The 19,254-nt window shown below is 37.1% G+C and overlaps 3 protein-coding genes across 4 annotated transcripts; 1 reads left to right on the top strand and 2 right to left on the bottom strand.

The window, feature by feature from the left end:
* Positions 1 to 4,570: 4,570 nt before the first annotated feature.
* LOC119480424 (GTPase IMAP family member 9) lies at positions 4,571 to 9,288 on the bottom strand. 2 transcript variants are annotated; one of them, XM_037756614.1, is made up of 3 exons: positions 9,130 to 9,288; positions 7,265 to 8,038; positions 4,571 to 7,048 (listed from the first exon to the last, which is right to left on the bottom strand). In XM_037756614.1, the coding sequence occupies exons 1-3, from the start codon at positions 9,158 to 9,160 to the stop codon at positions 7,044 to 7,046; spliced, it is 810 nt and encodes a 269-aa protein (XP_037612542.1). In that variant the 5' UTR covers positions 9,161 to 9,288; the 3' UTR covers positions 4,571 to 7,043. The 2 variants fall into 2 exon arrangements, with proteins under 2 accessions (XP_037612542.1, XP_037612541.1); XM_037756613.1 differs by lacking the exon at positions 4,571 to 7,048 and having other exon boundaries at positions 7,055 to 8,038.
* A 1,533-nt stretch (positions 9,289 to 10,821) lies between these two features.
* chmp4c (charged multivesicular body protein 4C) lies at positions 10,822 to 14,353 on the bottom strand. The gene is made up of 5 exons (XM_037756215.1): positions 13,942 to 14,353; positions 12,732 to 12,909; positions 11,962 to 12,070; positions 11,729 to 11,855; positions 10,822 to 11,253 (listed from the first exon to the last, which is right to left on the bottom strand). Exons 1-5 carry the CDS (start codon positions 14,168 to 14,170, stop codon positions 11,192 to 11,194), a joined length of 705 nt encoding a protein of 234 aa, XP_037612143.1. The 5' UTR covers positions 14,171 to 14,353; the 3' UTR covers positions 10,822 to 11,191.
* Positions 14,354 to 15,566: 1,213 nt separating this feature from the next.
* On the top strand, positions 15,567 to 19,183 carry zfand1 (zinc finger, AN1-type domain 1). Its single transcript, XM_037756207.1, has 8 exons — positions 15,567 to 15,708; positions 16,949 to 16,991; positions 17,185 to 17,230; positions 17,363 to 17,490; positions 17,679 to 17,770; positions 17,958 to 18,076; positions 18,198 to 18,353; positions 18,935 to 19,183. The coding sequence occupies exons 1-8, from the start codon at positions 15,654 to 15,656 to the stop codon at positions 19,109 to 19,111; spliced, it is 816 nt and encodes a 271-aa protein (XP_037612135.1). The 5' UTR covers positions 15,567 to 15,653; the 3' UTR covers positions 19,112 to 19,183.
* Positions 19,184 to 19,254: the final 71 nt, after the last annotated feature.

The following is a 19,254-nucleotide window of genomic DNA, read 5'->3' as shown; positions in this document are numbered from 1 at the left end:
AAACATGGACCCAAACTGTTGCCTAGCAACGCAATTCCGTTGAAATGCACTAAAACGTTGTGTTTCAGACAGAGCGTGAATACAGGTATATTCAGGCAGACTGTATGAGGAAAATAATGTGTTTTTTGAACATTACAGCATGTTAACATGTTCTAGCAGAAACACAAAATACAAGTATGAACCTGAAAATGAGCACGATATGGGACCTTTAATACATCCACGGTCTAAATACACATCACCTGCATACCCAAAGATGCACACAAGAGTCATGCTCAAATACCAAATTAAGGACTCACTGGCTGTTTTAAACCTTCACACAGACCTTTCTTTACAACCGCACTGAGATCAGATTTGGTCTCATTGGTGTCCACCAGAGAGAACAAACTCCTGCTTTTCAAACTCTCTTTTATGACTCCCAGTAACTCCTTTCCACAGCAGTGTTTAACAGAGCGTATAGGACAGAACATGCATACAGTTATTTTTTTACAATATTATTCAAATTGACCCCTGTGGAGAAATTCTCTTTGCAAGTGCTTGGAACATCTGCTTGTTGTACACTGCCACCTGAAACTGCAAGTGTTTTTATAACCACTGTCAAAATGCAGTCAGAGAAAGTGGCCGACGGTCGGATTTGTTTGTGTTAAACACGTCTACACAAAAGCCGAAAACACTTTGATCACAGAAAGTCTTCACTTGCTTCACTGGACTTAACTAATCGCTTTCACTCCCACTTTCTTAACAATGTTATTTTAGATGACGAAAAGCAGCATAGTGGTGTTGTCCAAATAGGTTGCTGCTTTTTTCTCTGACTCATGGGTGAAAGATGTTAAAATTGCCAGAGCTCAGTATAAAGAAACAAGAACCATGACCTTGTTTTATCTTATCATGACACACAATGAGACTCAAAATCACACAGTATCATAGCTGTCTGTAATTTCTGTAACTACTGTTGTTTTGATTACATTTGAAATAATAAACAATGTTGTTAAAAACAAAGACACCCTCTGAATATTGCTATTGTACTCCTGTTGTTGCTTGCAGCTATATTTCTATTATCGTTGGATAGAAGGAGAAAATGTAATATACAACCACTTTCATTGTTCCATTAATCAGTATTTGTGTTTGCATTCAAAGCATAAGTACAACAGAGAAACAATAAGCAGCTGGGAAAATGAAATGCATTATTCTGCCACCATAATTAATGTAAAAATCCATGGCAAAAAAAATTAAATAAGCTCTGGAGACAGATTAGTTTGGAGGGGAGCCAGTTTTTGACCGTCAATGCTCATTCTGCAAGTCAATCATTTGATTATGAAATCTTCCCACAGCTTCATGCAACCTATTTCAGTTCAAAGAGCATAATTTTATACTTCATATCATCTATATCGGCACTGAAGGAGAGCATGACAGTGAGAAATGCTGTGTGGTTTGTGTGAAATACGTGGATCAGGTAGATGAAACTACTTCCCTGCAGATTAAAGAGAGAGAAAGCTGAGTAAAGACAGCAAAGATGAGCAAAAAGAAAAGCATGAAATATCCTTGACCATTCAGAAGCATGAAGGACAAAAAGAGAATTAAACCTGTACAATGTTTGCCATTAAAGCTATAGATAGAGTCAGGAAGTAATGAGGTTTGCTACATAAAGACAAGCGCTGCACATATTGCCAATAAACAATAATAAGTGGGTGTTAATTGTTAGGACACCCAGCTTTTCACTCCCCGAATCAAGTTAATGGATCTATTGTGGCAAGGTCATAACTGCTGTGAAGTGAATCATTCTGCTGCTGCTGTAAACATGTTCCATCATCTCTGTTTTACTGATGTTTTACTGCCACCTAGTGGTCAAATTAAGAAACATATCTGCTCTCCATAAAGGAACTTAAACAAGTGGCTACATGTAGATAGGACTGCAGCTAGCAATTATTTTCATTGTTGATTAATCTGTTGATTATTTTCTACATTAATTGATTATTTGTTTGTTCTATAAAGTGTCAAAAAAAGGTGAAAAGTGTTGATCAGTGTTTCCCAAAACCTAAGATGATGTCCTCAAATGTCTTGTTTTGTCCACAACTCAAAGATATTCAGTTTACTGTTATAGAGGAGTAAATAAAAACCAGAAAATATTCACATTTAAGAAGCTGGATTTTAGAGATTTTAGACTTTCTTTCTTAAATATTACTCAAACCAATTAATCAATTATCAAAATACGGTTGATGATTAATTTGATAGTTGACAACTAATTGATTAATCGTTGCAGCTCTACCTGCTGAGGTTTAATGCATCATGGGAGTGACAGCAGTTTATTTCCTGTCTTGTTTATTAGGGCTGTCAAAGTCAACGTGAAAATAAGGCGTTTACGCAAATTCGTTTTAACGCCACTAATTTCTTTAACGCAACTTGTGTTTTTTAAGTTTGAAGCGGGCTCAGTTTTAAAGCTAGAATGAAGATACTGGCATCATATGAAACTAGAAAACTTAAGGAAGTAAAAACTGGTAAAAAAAACTTGCATGGCCATTTTCAAAGGGGTCCCCTGACCTCTGACCTCAAGATATGTGAATGAAAATAGGTTCTATGGTACCCACGAGTCTCCCCTTTACAGACATGCCCACTTTATGATAATCACATGCAGTTTGGGGCAAGTCATAGTCAAGTCAGCACACTGACACACTGACAGCTGTTGTTTTCTGCTGGGCTTGAGTTTGCCATGTTATGATTTGAGCATATTGTTTATGCTCAATGCAGTACCTGTGAGGGTTTCTAGACAATATTTGTCATTGTTTTGTGTTGTTAATTGATTTCCAATAATACATTTATACATATATTTGCATAAACCAGCATGTTTGTCCACTCCCATGTTAATAAGAGTATTAAATACTTGACAAATCTCCCTTTAAGGTACATTTTGAACAGGTAAAAAACATGATTAATTTGCGATTAATCGCGATTAACTATGGATAATCATGTTTTTAACTGTGATTCAATATTTTAATCCAGTGGTTCTCAAACTGTGGTAGCTCTCTGCAGCTGTAACGCGATGAATCCTCTCACATCAACACACAGTCAGTCAGCCTGTGAACAGCTGATCAGAGAGGCCGCGGTGGAGACAGCTACAACTACTCGTTACTGTGAGTTCAATACAACTTTGCAAGTGTAAAGCCAAGATAAGTTATTATTACACCTGTTCAACAAGCATAAACATGATGAAACTGTTAAACATGGAGGAAAGCAACGTTTCAATCTGCTCTGTCTGCAGTCTCTCTGTAGACAGGCACGGTTAGCTCGGCGGCTGACAGCTGACAGTAAACACGTGTAAGTTATTTAGTTGAGCTGTGAATGACTTTAGTTCTCTGGTCAGCAGTGATCCAGTGTTCAGTGTCAGGTGAGTTTATTGTGAAGGAGTGGAAGACGTGAAGCGGTGATGCGCTGCAGACTGAGCCTCTGTGTTATTATTTTATTACCTTCATAAAGTATCATAAACCCTCGGCCACACCAGCTGAAACTAAAGCTGCAGCAGGCTGTGTAGTCTCACTGTTTAGGTCAGTTTGTCTCATATCTTACATGTAAACTCATCTGCTGGCTGAAACAAAGCAGCCTCTCTTCCCTCAATCAGCCCTAATGTTACTGCAGCAGAGGGAGGAGGACAGGAGGAGGATAGAGACAGGAGGACAGAGGACAGGACAGGAGGACAGCGGGAGGAGGACAGAGGACAGGAGGACATAGGGAGGAGGAAAGAGGGCAAGAGGACAGAGGGAGGAGGACAGAGGACAGGGGACAGGAGAACAGAAGACAGGAGGGCATGAGGACAGAGGACAGGAGGACAGCAGGGCAGAGGACAGGAAGACAGAGGACAGGAGAACAGAGGACAGGAGGGCAGAAGACAGGACAGGACAGGAGGACATAGGACAGGAGGAATGACTGATACTGACTGATGTCTGTGTTCTTCAGTCTTTATAAACTTCACTTAGTATTTTCATGTCAGGAATATGATTTATTTTATTAACATGTTAGATTTGTCTCCAGTGAGATATTAATGAGTTTATATGGTGACTTTGCTGTTGTAAACATTACTGTTGCTGTTCTAGAAACAACATTTAGCCTGGTTATATATCAAATACAGTATATGTATATGTATAGCTAATATGCACACTTCAATATTTGTTTATTTATCATAAGTCATATCGTCATCGCAATATTGAACAGTGTTATTGCACATTGCAGATGTTCCTCATATCGTGCAGGCCTAGTGTGAGAGGCTGCCCCTTGCGTAGTATGAGAGTTGTGTGGAAGAGTTTAAGTGCCGGTTCTAGTGCTCCCCCTTTGTACAGCGTGGATGTGGCTGACAAAAGTCAACAATAAGTAATATTCTTATTAGGAATAAATTTGCCTCCTGCGTGAACTGTGCATTACTGAATAGGGTAGGCCTACGCTACTGTATTTTAACATCGGTCATAATGGTGGTACTTGGAGAGTCAAATATTTTCTGAGGTGGTACTTGGTGAAAAAAGTTTGAGAACTGTTTTAATCGATTGACAGCCCTAGTCTTCACCTGTAAATGATTCAAGAACCAGAGTTAGATCAAAATATAGATTTATTTGAACTTAGTAGAAGAACAACACAGTGCATTTCTAACAAGCAGATCTACTGTGAATAGTGTCGGACAATAAGACACGTTGTAGGCCTACTAAAGCCCAGAGAGACGACTCTGCTTCGTCCATTAATTTCTTAAGAGTAACTTGATTCACATGCTGGACTTAGAAAAGTAACTCAATCACCATTACAAACACTGCTACAAAGGTGGGTTATATTGGGTTGCATGCCCTATAGCAGTTTTGTACACGTCTGCTATATACTGACCTCATTTTCTGTTTAAAACTCCTCCCATTTAATTATTACTTTTATGAAACACTTGCTGTTTTCTGACTGATGCATTAGTTGTTCCATTTGAACACTCATATCGGAGTGCTGATTATCAGACCTCTTATCAGTTAACCAAATACAGTATGACCCACATCTGTAGCCATGTTGTTTTGACAAACCCCCTGAATAAAATGAAAAAATAAAATTTCAGTCATACTGAGTCCTTTAGGCACTAGTGTACAACAGGTCTTCCCTGTTTCCCCGTCTCATATTACCGTAACTAAATGTCAACAAACATGTTTGTATTTGCCCACACTGGGTGAAATAGTCATAGTGCATATCTGAGTATACAGCATTGAGTTTGCTCTCTACTCTCTAATGAGTACAAACATATTCATGCAAAAGACTGCCAGCTTCTTAAAAGAACTATTATCTACAGCATTCCTACGATAAAAGGCTTTAAGTCAGTTGATATTTCCCAGGGTCCTTGAAACTCACAGCCACTCTAGCAATGTTATTAGTACCTGATTCACACCTGCTTCACTAAAACTAAATTAGCAGTGTTCCCACGTAAAATAGAGTAAAACTGATAGTTATATTGTGTATATATGAACTGATCTGCAGCAGAGGGATATGTTCATGGCAAGGATTCGCTACTGTGAACAGACACAGGTAGTATTGGAGTGATTCAACTGGTTCACACAACAGTATGTAACCATTGTTAGTGTTTCCTTTAACTGGGACACTCGGATGGCGGTCTAACATTACCCCAACGATTTTCCCGGTTTCCTCCCAGGGTCACTCACATATTTCTCCAAATTTATGACACATTCTTACACCTTTTTGTACTCTCAACCTGTTTCTGGCACTGTACAGCGTGTATAAGCCTTACTGTTTCCCCCCGGACAACAATAGAGCTACGCCTAATGTTGTTTCCCGGTGGAAGAGACACAGCGAAAAGCCGTCGTCGCTTAGCTCTCGCATATATATCATATTTTACATATCTTATTATTTTGTTATTTTCACTCTTTAAAAGTCACCAGATTGCAGGAAACAAAGTCTCTGAAACTATTTTTTTTCTGGAGGAGGACCCCCACATGCCCCACTTTGGTTTTGAAATCTATTTCTGAGGTCACAAGGTTGGCAAGTATGCCACTACCTGATCAAAGGCCTACAGTTACACGCGTCCTCATAGAAGATTTGAGGGTCTGTCCAGAGCAGCTGACTATCCAATAATAGTACACCAGAACAACGAGTTGGAGAGTCTCAACATACTGCTTGTATAGCCTGGTGAAAGCCAAAGACACCAGACACCAGCTTTCACCAAGATTCTTGTTTTTTCTGCAAACAAAGACCTTTAAGGCGCCCGGTGGGGTTCTGTTTACATTCAGTGCTTCTCACCAACCAAACTATTAATCGATTATCAAACTAGTTGCAGATGTATTTTCTGTCGATTAAAATCCCCTAATCATTGCAGCTCTCCATTGTAGCGCATCCTTTCCTGAAATACATCCCTCTGCCACACAGCGATATAAATGTGAAAGATCCATTTAAGGGAAACAAAACCACTGCTGTAAGGCAACTCACAAAATCAATAACTGCCCAAGTGCTTTATAACTGTACACTGAGAGTGTAATAAACATTGCAGCATGAGAAAAGCATTTACAGTTTGGTCACAACAAATGGGAATCGTTAAAAAAAGCAGTTCCCTCAACGGTCGCCGACAGAATAATATAGTAACAATTTAGTAGTGCAGTTCTGCCGTTTGTATTCGCCAAGCGTGTACACACATTGGGTTTAAAAATTATGACTGCCATACGTGTAACAGCTTGTGCTTCCTCGTTTTAGATTAAATGAAATCCCTCCCGTCACACAACCCTCCAGGTACTATAACAAGAACATCTAAAGAACAAAATGTAATTACATGGTAAAACAGGGGAGTATAAATATTTGGACAGCATGAAAAAAAGGGTGTTTACGTGGCAAAGGCCTCTCATATCATCACAGTGAGAATCATAAAGAGCACTTGACTAAAACATACATAACATGTCTGATTAAAAAAATAAATAAATCACACTGGTTTGAACATTCAGTGAAATTTCAGTTACCCTTTTCTTTCTTGTCTAATAAGCAGTTTTGCCATAAGGAGAGTAAGGCAGATGCTCCGGCCAGCCAAGAGTGTCTTGTTAATCTAGAATTAGACACAGTGAGTGCATTATTAATAGGGCTCCATTTGACATTTATACAAGCTTACTACACATTTAGCTGTGATATCACTAGTATTATAGCAGTGTTAGAGAGGTTCATGGTCTTTAATTGTTATATTTAATTAACAGAAAGAAACTCGTATAACATTCTGAGATTTCAGTTTGACTTTCTTGTGAGCTACTGTAAGTGCATCACTCACTGGAAAGCGGCTCCACCTCCATGGCTTTGGACAAACTCAGAGCTGAGTTCTGTTTGGGCCGTGCCCCCAGCTCCCGCCCCTCTCTGGCTGGATTCTGGTTCTCATCCAGAGGTGTCTTCTCCTTCTCCCCCTCCTCTGGGTTGTAGTAGCCCCCCTCCTCTGCCACCATCTTCTCCACTCTCTCCAGCAAGCGCCCCACCTGGGGATGCTCCCCGAATATGCAGTTATTAATGACAAAGTACCTTCGCTTACACTTCTCCAGCACCCACTGCAGCTCCTTGCCCTCCCTGCGAATGTACCTCTCAATTGAAATGGTCCTCAACACGTCCGCCCAGGTGAAAACCACAATTGTGTGCTTCCACACGTGCTCGCCGAAGAGGCTCACATGCTCCTCGATGCGAGCGCGGTCCACCTCTGTGAACATGCCCACGGGGATGGCGAGCAGGAAGACGTGTGGACCTGGAGGGCAAAGAGATGCTCCTCTCACTAGCTCCTGTTTATAGGAGGGTGGTGTATCCTGGGCGGAGAACCAGCCTGGAGTGTCCACCACAGTCACCTGCCGTCCTAGCACTTCTGTCTGTCTCTTCACACAGAACTCGGCCGCTCGCTCCAAGCGAAACTCCTCCCGGCCTATGATGGTGTTTCCAGTCAGGCTCTTCCCCGGCCACCTCCAGCCCAGCACTACCAGACGAATCTCGGGCAGGCGGTTAGCCACCTTGGCTGCAGCTGCTGCTGCCTTCTTGGCCTCCTCTTCTGTTCCAGTGGCATCTCTGGCTGTGGTCAGTAAAGTTATATATTTCAGTATTGGGATAGATTGCTATAGGGTCTTGACAAGAGTTTATATACTAACAAGGATGTAAATCACAAGTTTCCTCACGATACAATATTATATCAATTCTTTTGACAACGATACGATATTTATATATTACGATACTAATAATTTAGTTCAACTCAATGTAATGGGTATTGTAGTTTTTATCTTTTTTTGGCTACCATATAAACTCATAATATAACGTAGTTACATCAGTACATTGAGTTGAACTAAATTATTAGTCAATTAATTATTTGACTACTTGATGACAGAAAATTCATGGGTACAATTTCTGATGAGCAGTTAATTCATTGTTTAGGTATTTTTTAAAGCAAAAATAGAAGCTCCATAAATGCATTTTTCATTATTTTCTGATATGTTACATCCCTAATACTAACTATGACTATTTTAATTATTATTATAACTAACCTGCTGGATATTTTCTCAATTAATCGTTTGGTCAGTAACATATCAGAAAATAACGAAAAATGCATTTATAGAGCTTCTATTTTTGCTTTAAAAATTACCTAAACAATGAATTAACTGATGATCAGAAACTGTAGCCAATTAATCGATTAATTAATTGACTAATAATTTAGTTCAACTCAATGTAATGGATATTGTAGTTTTTACCTTTTTTTTGGCTACCATATAAACTAATAATATAACGTAGTTACACCAGTACAATAAAAAACAATACTTTTTAAATATTTAAGATATAAAATGTGTGTTTTTGTTGTGTGATATCCATCACATATGATGATATTAGCTTCCCAATCAGTTACCCATTACATTGTGCTAAATCCATGAGAATACAGGCATAGGACTTAGTTAATAACAGAGTAATAACAACACTAAAGTAGCTGAAATACTTATTTCTCTTTCAAGAAAGAAAACTTTCTGTTTGATGACGTCATACATCCGGGTTAGTGTGGTAATGTTTAGCCTGTAAACAGTTAGAAGCTAACTTTGTGCTAATTTTATTAGCATAGGAAACTCCCCATTATATCTTTAACAACTTATACAGTTATAGATAATAAAGTTAGTGGCTCACCTTCCGTGTGAAGTGGTCTACTCGCGTCCATACTCTGTGTTAGTCCTGATCGAGGTTTTATTCAGGTATAAGTTGTCTTTGAGCGGCTGGTTCAACTCTAACTAGAGGACTTCCTCCTACCTGCTGACAGAGAAGAGAAGCTAACCGGACGTACAGACGCTACACCCGGTCACACCTTTCAAAATAAAAGCCTGACCGGATGTAAGATAATGAGACAAAAGGGTGATAGTTAAGGATGTAAATACAGTATAGAAGCTATACCAGGGGTCAGCAACCTTTACTATCAAAAGACCCGTTTTAGGTAAAAAAAATCTGTCTGGAGCTGCAAAACATTTGATCATGTGATGACACAGTTTATAGTCTAAGTATATAGTATATAAGTCCAATGCGGTGAGGGCCAAAGAGCAAATGTATTACGGAGTATTAGGGCCACATTGAGGGAAAAAACATCTAAGAATAACAGAATAAAGTCATGACTTTACGAGAAAAAAAGTTATATTACGAGAATAAAGTCATAAATTTAGGGGGGAAAAAGTCGTAATATTACGGGAATAAAGTCACAATTTAACGAGAAAAAAAGTTGTAATATTAAGAGAATAAAGTCGTAATATTACGAGAAAAAGTTGTAATATTACGAGAATAAAGTCATAACTTTAGGAGAAAAAAAGTTGTAATATTACGAGAATAAAGTCATAAATTTAGGGGGAAAAAAGTCGTAATATTACGAGAATAAAGTCATAAATTTAAGAGAAAAAAAGTCATAATATTACAAGAATAAAGTCATAAATTTAGGGGGGAAAATGTCGTAATATTAAGAGAATAAAGTCATAAATTTAGGGGGAAAAAGTCGTAATATTACGGGAATAAAGTCACAATTTAACGAGAAAAAAGTTGTAATATTAAGAGAATAAAGTCGTAATATTACGAGAAAAAGTTGTAATATTACGAGAATAAAGTTGTAATATTACGAGAATAAAGTCATAAATATAGGGGGAAAAAAGTCGTAATATTACGAGAATAAAGTCATAAATTTAGGAGAAAAAAAGTCATAATATTACAAGAATAAAGTCATACATTTAGGGGGGAAAATGTCGTAATATTAAGAGAATAAAGTCATAAATTTAGGGGGAAAAAAGTCGTAATATTACAAGAATAAAGTCATAAATTTAGGGGGAAAAAAGTCGTAATATTACGAGAATAAAGTCATAAATGTAGGAGAAAAAAAGTCGTAATATTACAAGAATAAAGTCATAACTTTAAGAGAAAAAAAGAAAATAACACGTAAAATTACTACTTTATAATATTATGACTTTATTCTCGAAATGTTAGATTTATTTATTTTTCCTCAATGTGGCCCTAATACTCCGTCGTACCATAGACCTACAACAATGATAAATAAAAATGAAAATGTAAACAAAAAACAGTTATTCATTTCCATTTTTAAAAATCGACAGGGAGCCACTGGAGAGGAGCTAAAGAGCCACATGTGGCTCCGGAGCCGCAGGTTGCAGACCCCTGATCTATACCATTGATGAGTATTAAGTGAACTAAAATGTCTTTCAAAATTGGTATCATTTGTAATTAGGGTGACCAGATACTAACAAACCAACATCTGGTCACCCTTGTAATCCAAACAAATCTAATTTTCATCCACTGTAAATACAGTAATTAAGACAATACTATTAGACAATAGTCTATGTAGGGGACGGTTTTATTGTTGAACGGTGATGCAAGCAAGCAATATATTTACAACATTAAAGCAAAATTTTACTTTATTTACAGCCAATACAGTTAAGCATTCTGATCTGTGTTAAAAACATCACAGGCATATCTTCGTTATGTCTTCATTTGGCCTATGAAAGTAGTGCATGTACAGGCTAACAAAACAAAAACATTTTGTTTATTCCTTCACTAAAAAATGTTAATTTCTTGATAAATATAATCTGTAAAGTGGCATTACAAGCCAATAAGCTTATTTTCCCTAAGAACCTTCAAAAATAATATAAAAAGCTTAGAGAGAGAGAGAGAGAGAGAGAGATACATTAAAGCTGCCTTAATGTAATTAGGTTGCCCACGATGCCAGCATGGCCATGTCGTCATCATCTTCAACCCTTTTCTTGGTTGCTGTAGAAAGGACAAAAATGAATGCTAGCAAATATTATGGAACATTTATATCAGGGTAAGGCTAAGGGTTACGTAGGCTCAGGGTACTAAGGGTTAATATAAGCATAAAATTCCATCAAAACAGTGTATATGTTTAAAAATGTTACATGGCCATATGTTATATGTTTTTCTAGCCCAAAAGGATGTCTTCAAAGTGCTGATTTTGGTCTGACCAACAGTCAAAAACCCCTGAAGGTATAACGTTTTATTGCTATGCAAAAAAAGCAGCAAATGTTAATCTTTGGAAAGCTGAAGTAAAAATCTGGTATTCTTACTGGATAAATAACTATTCAATGTCCTCAGTATCAGCCATATGATTGTATTTTTGGCAGCTCAATTCTAAAATTCATATTTGGTGATAACAATGTGAAAGTGTCCCGTACATTTAAAATAGCCGCTGTAGTAATTTTCCCCTCTAATACAGAGTTGAACTTACTTGCGCGGTGACTGGCCGGTGCAGACGGCAGTCTGGAGCTGGGCACGCTGGGTAATCCGCCCATACTCTTCATGTTGTCCTCCAGCTCCTCCTGTTCCAGCTCCTCCAGCTCGGCCATCAGCTCATCCTAAGAAAACACAAGTTACACAGGAGTGTTGTTAGATGCATTTTGTAAAAGAGAGTGAATGCTGCTATGAAAGTTGATTTTGATATTGGAAGTAAAAGATCTCAACCTCGTCATATGTCTCGCCGAAAGGTCCAGAGATTGCTTCACTGATCTCTTTGGCCACGTCCTGTTGCTCTGTGATGTCCTGCATCAGATCATCTATCTTGTCAATGTCCCTGAAAATAAGAAAAGAGAGAGGCAAAGAGTTTAGATTACACATCACTGTAAACTTAAGTTTAAACTTTTTCCTCACTTTAAGGAGTTCCTTTAAAAACAACCCCCCAAATTATATATATATATATATATATATATATATATATTTTTTTTTTTTTATTCTTGGATGCTATAAAGCAAAAAGATGGAAACAATTAACTGTAACTTATAGGGCTGCAGCTAATGACTATTTAATTATTGAAAATGATCATGATTATTTTCCCTTTCATTTATTAATAGTTTTCTTTTTCACCTAAAACAAAACAATTTGTAAAAGTTTGTCCTGAGTTGAGGATTTTCCTTTTAGCTTTATGAATAAAAATAAATATTCCTGAACATTTTTAATTTGCTAAGGTGAAATCCTTTTTGCAGTTTTCCATTCTAAAGTATGTTACAAAATGTCTTAACATGATGTTGCTGGCACACACTGCTAGGTTTCCTATCAAGAGTCAAATTAATCAGCTTGCAAGGTCAACTGGAAAAGTAACTCGATACAAAAACACAATCATGCCAGGACTTTTAGGGATTGTTATTGCTGTATATCCCAAGATTTTTCAAGTAAGAAGATGCAGTTTTAACAAAATCTTGATCAGTTTTTGTTGTTTATGAAGCTCATGTTCTTACATGTTCTCGTGGACCTCCTTCATGGCCTTGGCAGCAAAGCTCATGTTCTTCAGGACCTCGGTGTTGGTGTGTGAGTTCTCCAGAGCTTCCCTCTGGAACTCGATGGTGGAGAGCGTGCCATCGATCTGCGTCAGTTGCTGCTCCAAGCGCTTCTTCCTCTTCAAGGCCTGCAGGGCAGCTGATACAGAAATATTGTGATTTTTTTTTTGTGACAATTTGCACACCTTTCCTCTGGCCTCTGCTATTTGGTTGAGTGCTGGGCAAACAAAAGAAACAAAGTCCCTCCCTTTGTTTATTTTTAGTCTGAGGTGATTCAACGAGCAATGCAGCAGCACAAGGTTTTACATGAGAAAACACAGTGAACACTGTTTCTTGCACAGGAAGAGCAACTCTCAGGTTAAATAAAATGTATTTTATTTGATCGGTCATATGACTTTATTCTCGTAAAGTTATGACTTTATTCTCGTAAAGTTATGACTTTATTCTTGTAAAGTTATGACTTTATTCTCGTAATATTATGATTTTTTCTCGTAAAGTTGTGACTTTTCTTGCACAGGGAGAGCAACTTTCAGGTTAAATAAAATTTATTTTATTTAATCATCATGTCATCTCACTTGTTACAAACCTGTTATACTTGCTGGACCATTTGCTCACATGGAAAACATCATCACAACCTTAAAAACAAATCACTGTAGGCAAATCATCTTATAGGGAAGTATGTGTAGCTTAGAGGCCTTATTGTTACTTTATTATTTCGCTCCAACTCTGAGTTTTTTTAAATCAAGCTTAAAACTTTCCTGTTTGCTGCTGCCTTTTATTAAACCAGATAATGATCTTATACTGCACTAGAGCTTTTACTCTTGTGTGTTATACTCTATTTTGCTTGTTTTTATTTTCTAATCTTTAATGTTTTTATAACTGTTTCAATTATGTCTTAATGTTCTTTTGCACTTTGTCACAATGTTCTTGAATGTTTATGTAAAGCACTTTGAATTGCCCTGTTGCTGAAATGTGCTCTACAAATAAAGCTGCCTTGCCTTACTGAAAGTATTATAAACTTTAATACTTGTAAAGAGTTTTTCCTGTGATTTGTCCCTTAAATCTTCTTAAAAGTACAATTTTAAGCCCTAGGAGCACATAGGCCTCATAAAAGCCTTTATCAAAGGTGAACAGGTGCACAGGTGTTTACACACTCGGATAAAAATCCTACCTCTCTTGTTTTTTGTGCCATTCTTCTTGGCTATCATTAGTTCCTGCTGTATCCTCTTCTCCAGGTAGTCTTGTTTCTTCGTCAGCATTTCTTCTGTTTCCCTGAGTTTGTGGATGGCCTCTTGAGGTGAAGGTCCACCTTTGGACCGGTGGTGTCTGGACCTAGAGGAGCTCGATGAACTCGAGCTGGAGCTGGAGCTCCCCTTGAATAATTTCGCGATTTTGCTCATTTTTTTAGCAGCTTTTTGTGTATAAACTGCGCAGGTAACAAAAGCTCTCCACAGCCTCTGTGTCGCCCTTCACGATGTTTTTACAGGCGGGTGTGTTGCGAGCGGATTTTCCAGCTCGACAGCTTTCAATTCAAACCAGAACCTTTCACCACACCTTTCAGCATTACCTGCGTGACGTAGTGACACCTGACGCACTTCCTCCTCCCCCTTTCCACAGTGAGCTCTCTCTTAGCTTGGTTGAAGTTGGTTAACAAATATTAAAAAACTTTTTTTTTTAATTAATCAAACGATAACTTCCGTTATAATTTTGCACAAATTATAATGACAATAATAATAATAATAATAATAATAATAATAATAAACTTTATTTGTATAGCACCTTTCCAAACAAAGTTACAAAGTGCTTTACATAAGTTAAAATAGTGCAAGATAAAAAACAATACAGAATAAAAACATAGGCCAAAATAAAATGTTGAACATAAGACGTTTGTACAAAAAGTCAACAATGTTGTGTTTTGTGTTTTGTGTTTTGTGAAAGGCGAGAAAATAGAAAAAAATATAAATTTAAACCTGCATCCTAATATAAACTAAAAGTCAAGTAAATACTGTTATACACATAAAAAAAGGTTAATAAAAAATAATTTGTCTCAGTGAAACTTTAAAAAGAAAGCAGAAAAAAAACTCAGTCACGTGGTTTCACTGTTGGGGTCAAAGGTCGTGTTGACTTCCTTTGGGTTCCTGCACACATAGGGGTGGAAGGAAATGAGAATGCAGATATATTGGCCAAACAATCATTAAAACGACACTTAATTGACATACAAATACCGTTAAGTAAAGCAGAGATTAAAAATATCATTAAGGACTAAAATGCACAAAACCTGGCAAGAATACTGGGACTTAAGTGACACAGGGAGACATCTGTACAGTATTCAGAAACATGTAGGAGCTGGTGGAATACGGAGCGGGAGCCCAAGGGAAGAGATGGTCATTACCCGTCCGAAAATAGGACATACAGGATTAAACCAAACACTCCATAGAATAGGCAAGCACCCAACTGGACTATGCACGCACTGTAAAAACCGAAAACTGTCAAGCATGTTCTTATAGAGTGCAACAAATATGACGAAGAAAGAAGGGAATTGCTATCAGAAGTAGATGATGGAAATATTACAATGGGGAATCTGTTAGGAAAGACATCTAAGAAAGTACACAATCTTCTAATTAATTACTTAAGAGCAAGAGGAATAATGGAGAGAATTTAATTATTATTAGTATTATTGTTATTATTATTAGTAATTATTATTTATTTATTTTATTTATTTATGTTATTGTTATTATTTTATTTTATTTTTTTCCTGCCAATCTACTGCTCCACACTCCAGTCCAGTAGGTGGCGGTAATGCACCAACCGCCAATAAACACCAAAGAAGAAGAAGAAGTGTTGACTTCCGTAGCGTGCTAACGGCTAACGGCTAGCTATCCGATGGCTGAAATAGACATTGGGAAGCATTGTCAGATCGATTCCTGCAGTCAGAAAGGTCTGTTTCATCTCCACCTGAGTTTCAATAAGAAAGGATGTTGATGTTTGATATTGTCCTGTCATAGACGTTAATATGAAACACAGTGAGCAGCTCTTTAGCGTGGTTAGCCTGTTAGCTGTGTAGCAGCCACAATGCAGAGTAACGTTACTAATATCTATCAGACCTTAACGTCTTCTACCTAATAGGTCAGGGGTCAAGGGTCAAAGGTCAGCAACCTGCTGCTCTTTAGCTCCTCTCCAGTGGCTCCCTGTGGATTTATAAACATGGAAATGAATAACTGCTTTTTGTTTACATTTTCATTTTTATTTATCATTGTTGTAGGTCTATGGTAGGACTGAGTATTAGGGCCACATTGAGGAAAAAAATAAACCTGAGATTTCAAGAATAAAGTCATAATATTACGAGAATAAAGTCAGAAGTTTATTAGAAAAAAAGTTGTAGTATTATGAGAATAAAGTCAGTATTATAAAGTAGTAATTTTACGTGTTATTTTCTTTTTTCTCGTAATATTATGACTTTATTATCGTAATATTATGACTTTATTTTTGTTATATTAAGACTTTTATTCTCGTAAAGTTATGACTTTATTCTCATAATATTATGACTTTTTTTCTCGTAATATTATGACTTTATTTTTGTAATATTAAGACTTTTATTCTCGTAAAGTTATGACTTTATTCTCATAATATTATTACTTTTTTCTCGTAATATTATTACTTTATTCTCGTAATATTATGACTTTATTCTCGTAATATTATGACTTTATTTTTGTAATATTAAGACTTTTATTCTCGTAATATTATGACTTTATTATTGTAATATTAAGACTTTTTTTCTAGTAATATTATGACTTTTTTCTCATAATATTACAACTTTTTTCTCTTAATGTTACAACTTTTTTCTTGTAATATTCTGACTTAATTCGGTAAATCTCAGATGTTTTTTTCCCTCAATGTGGCCCTAACACTCTGTAGTACATTGTCTCTTTGGCCCTCCCTAAATTATACTTATATACTATATACTTAGACTATAAGATGTGTTATCTTCATCACAATGCTCAAATGTTTTGCAGCTCCAGACAGATTTCTTTTTATTATTTTGCCTAAAATGTCTCTTTTGATAGTAAAGGTTGCTGACCCCTGGCATAGACTGATAGTGTCATAGTATTGACAGAATTGGCAATGAGGTGTCTTTGTTTTGCAGTTTGCTGAATTTGTTCTCCATGTTATTCTTTCAGATTTCCTTCCATTTGCTTGTAATCTCTGCCGTGGTGTTTTCTGGTAAGAAGTCACCATCACCCAAAGGAAAGAAATGTCTAAAGTTAGAGGAAGTATTCAGATCCTGTACTCTAAGTGATAAAGGAGTTATTCTAAAAAAAATGTTTGTGGATATAGGAAAACTATTTTGCTCTGAACAATACTTTTCACCTCCACATGTTTTATTTTTGATGAAAAATCTTTTTGTTTCTTACAGCCTTGAGCACAGAAGCAGAGAGGCCCATTCATGTTCACGGTGTGAGGTACACCATGTTGTTGATTACATATTCCCAATGTCCTTCTTTGATAAGATTACTACTGGAACATGTTGCTCTGTTCCTTAGTTCCTTAGATACTGGCTGGATTGTTTTAATATTTCCTTTGACTTTCTCCAGGAGCCAGTGAAAAAGGAAACACAGACCGTGGGAGGCAGCACAAGCTATCCATGTTCATTTCAAGACTGCAAGGGAAAAGAATTGTTGCCGGTGATATGTCCGCATTGTGAAAAACATTTCTGTTTGGCGTAAGTTTACAGTTTCTTCTCTTTTTCTTTAACCTTTTTTATAAATCAACATACTTTGTGTTAATCTGTACAGTACATCTCAGCTCATATACTTCATACAGAAGCCTCATTATGTACAGTATATTACTATCTTATCAATGAAACCGCTAAACTGAAAGGTACATATTTCTCTTGTTCTTGCTTTATAGCCATCGTCATCAAGATGATCACAAGTGTGAGAAGTTGGAGGTCCAAAAGCCTCGAATGGCAGCCACAAAAGAGCTGGTGCAAAAGATTGTTGGTCAGTTACAGTGTAGTCTCTAGTATTTGCTATTTTGACAGAATTCCTTCTGTGATTCCTTATTTGTCCACATGGGATCAGTGTTGAGCAAAATGCTCTCATCTTTTCATAACTAATGTAAATCTGTTTGTGTTCTTCAACCTACTTACATTTGGATTATGTTTGTCACTCTCTTTTGGCTACTCAGAGTCAAAGGACTTATCTAAAAGTAAAGGGCGCAGAGGAGCAAAGAACAGTGCAACTGCAGCTAAGGTAGCATTAATGAAACTGAAGCTGCATGCTGCAGGAGACAAGGGGCTGCCACAGGTAAAGTCCTATAGCTGTCTTGTTTGTAGTATTGTGATAATACATTTTCCTATTGATATTATCTACAGTGTAACCTTTATGTATTATTTTGTCCACTTCCTCTCCTTTCTTGGCCTTCCAGACAGAAAGATCCTATTTTCAGGTTTATCTTCCTAAGGAATCCAAAGACGCCAGCCAACCCATGTTCTTCTGTTCCAAATGGAGTGTGGGGAAAGTGGTGGATTATGCAGCCTCTCTAGCTAGCCTCAAGAACAACAACAATGTACTGACAGCTAAGGTAACAGATAGCAAGAGTACAGTCACTTATCTGATCTGCTTCCCTCACCTTTCAGCCTATTTTTTTTGTTTCTTAGACTATCCTTTCTTGTCTTTTTCATAACATCCACTTCTTAAAATAAGATAAAAGAAGAATATTGTCAACAGTAAAGCTCATATATAGATCAACCTTGTTTGCACACATGAAATGCAGGTGTTAGCCGCAGGAGACAACTCTGTTTACCAGAAGCTGGATTAAGCAGTGTTATGCATGTAATGTTTGGCATGTCAAAAGGGTTACAGCCGTAAGCAGTACATAATATCTGTGTATTCACACTTTTTCTCGCGGTTACCTACACTTGCAGTTAATAGCCAATAACATGTGAAGTTTCTTAGTGATGCTTCAATTAATTTTCAACACAAAATATAGGTTTCATCTCAAAATACAAAGGTATTCCATATTTTAATCTAAGAGGTCATGTTTTCTTCCACATGTAATTAATTTGTAAACTTGCATTTAAATATTCCTGGGAAAAAAGCACAGCATAGTGTAAATTTCTTGAAGAAGTCTTAACAGTGCGTCTCTCTCCTCTCCATTTGTAGAAGCTGCGGTTATGTCATCCTCAGACAGGTGAGGCTCTCCGGATGGACGACACTCTGCTCTCGCTGCTGGCTCACCCAGAAACTCCTCTGTACAATGGGGGTAATATGATCCTGGAGTACCTGGACAATGAATGCACAGGCCTGGAAAATGTCTCTGACTATATCACACAGACCTGATAAACCAATGCCAGAAGATTTCTGATTGCCATTTGTATTTCTGTCAATAAAATGTTCTGTTGAAATGTTAAACTTTGCTTCTTCATTTGTCAGGTTCTATTAAAATGTGGTGCACATGGTTATCACAGCATTTCAATCCATTT

This window comes from Sebastes umbrosus, chromosome 21 (assembly GCF_015220745.1).
Source record: "Sebastes umbrosus isolate fSebUmb1 chromosome 21, fSebUmb1.pri, whole genome shotgun sequence".
NCBI classification, from domain to species: domain Eukaryota; kingdom Metazoa; phylum Chordata; class Actinopteri; order Perciformes; family Sebastidae; genus Sebastes; species Sebastes umbrosus.
This window is presented reverse-complemented; position numbering and strand designations above follow the sequence as displayed.

Excerpts from the sequence above, each read along its gene's own strand:
- LOC119480424 (XM_037756613.1), bottom strand. The coding sequence starts at position 9,160 with ATGGACGCGAGTAGACCACTTCACACGGAAG. Across the intron at positions 8,039-9,129 it reads TAGACCACTTCACACGGAAG|CCAGAGATGCCACTGGAACA; the intron begins GTGAGCCACTAA and ends TACTGACCACAG.
- chmp4c (XM_037756215.1), bottom strand. The coding sequence starts at position 14,170 with ATGAGCAAAATCGCGAAATTATTCAAGGGGAGCTCCAGCTCCAGCTCG. Across the intron at positions 12,910-13,941 it reads TGGCACAAAAAACAAGAGAG|CTGCCCTGCAGGCCTTGAAG; the intron begins GTAGGATTTTTA and ends TTTCTGTATCAG. Across the intron at positions 12,071-12,731 it reads AAGGAGGTCCACGAGAACAT|GGACATTGACAAGATAGATG; the intron begins GTAAGAACATGA and ends TCTTATTTTCAG.
- zfand1 (XM_037756207.1), top strand. The coding sequence starts at position 15,654 with ATGGCTGAAATAGACATTGGGAAGCATTGTCAGATCGATTCCTGCAGT. Across the intron at positions 16,992-17,184 it reads CTCTGCCGTGGTGTTTTCTG|CCTTGAGCACAGAAGCAGAG; the intron begins GTAAGAAGTCAC and ends TGTTTCTTACAG. Across the intron at positions 17,491-17,678 it reads GAAAAACATTTCTGTTTGGC|CCATCGTCATCAAGATGATC; the intron begins GTAAGTTTACAG and ends CTTGCTTTATAG.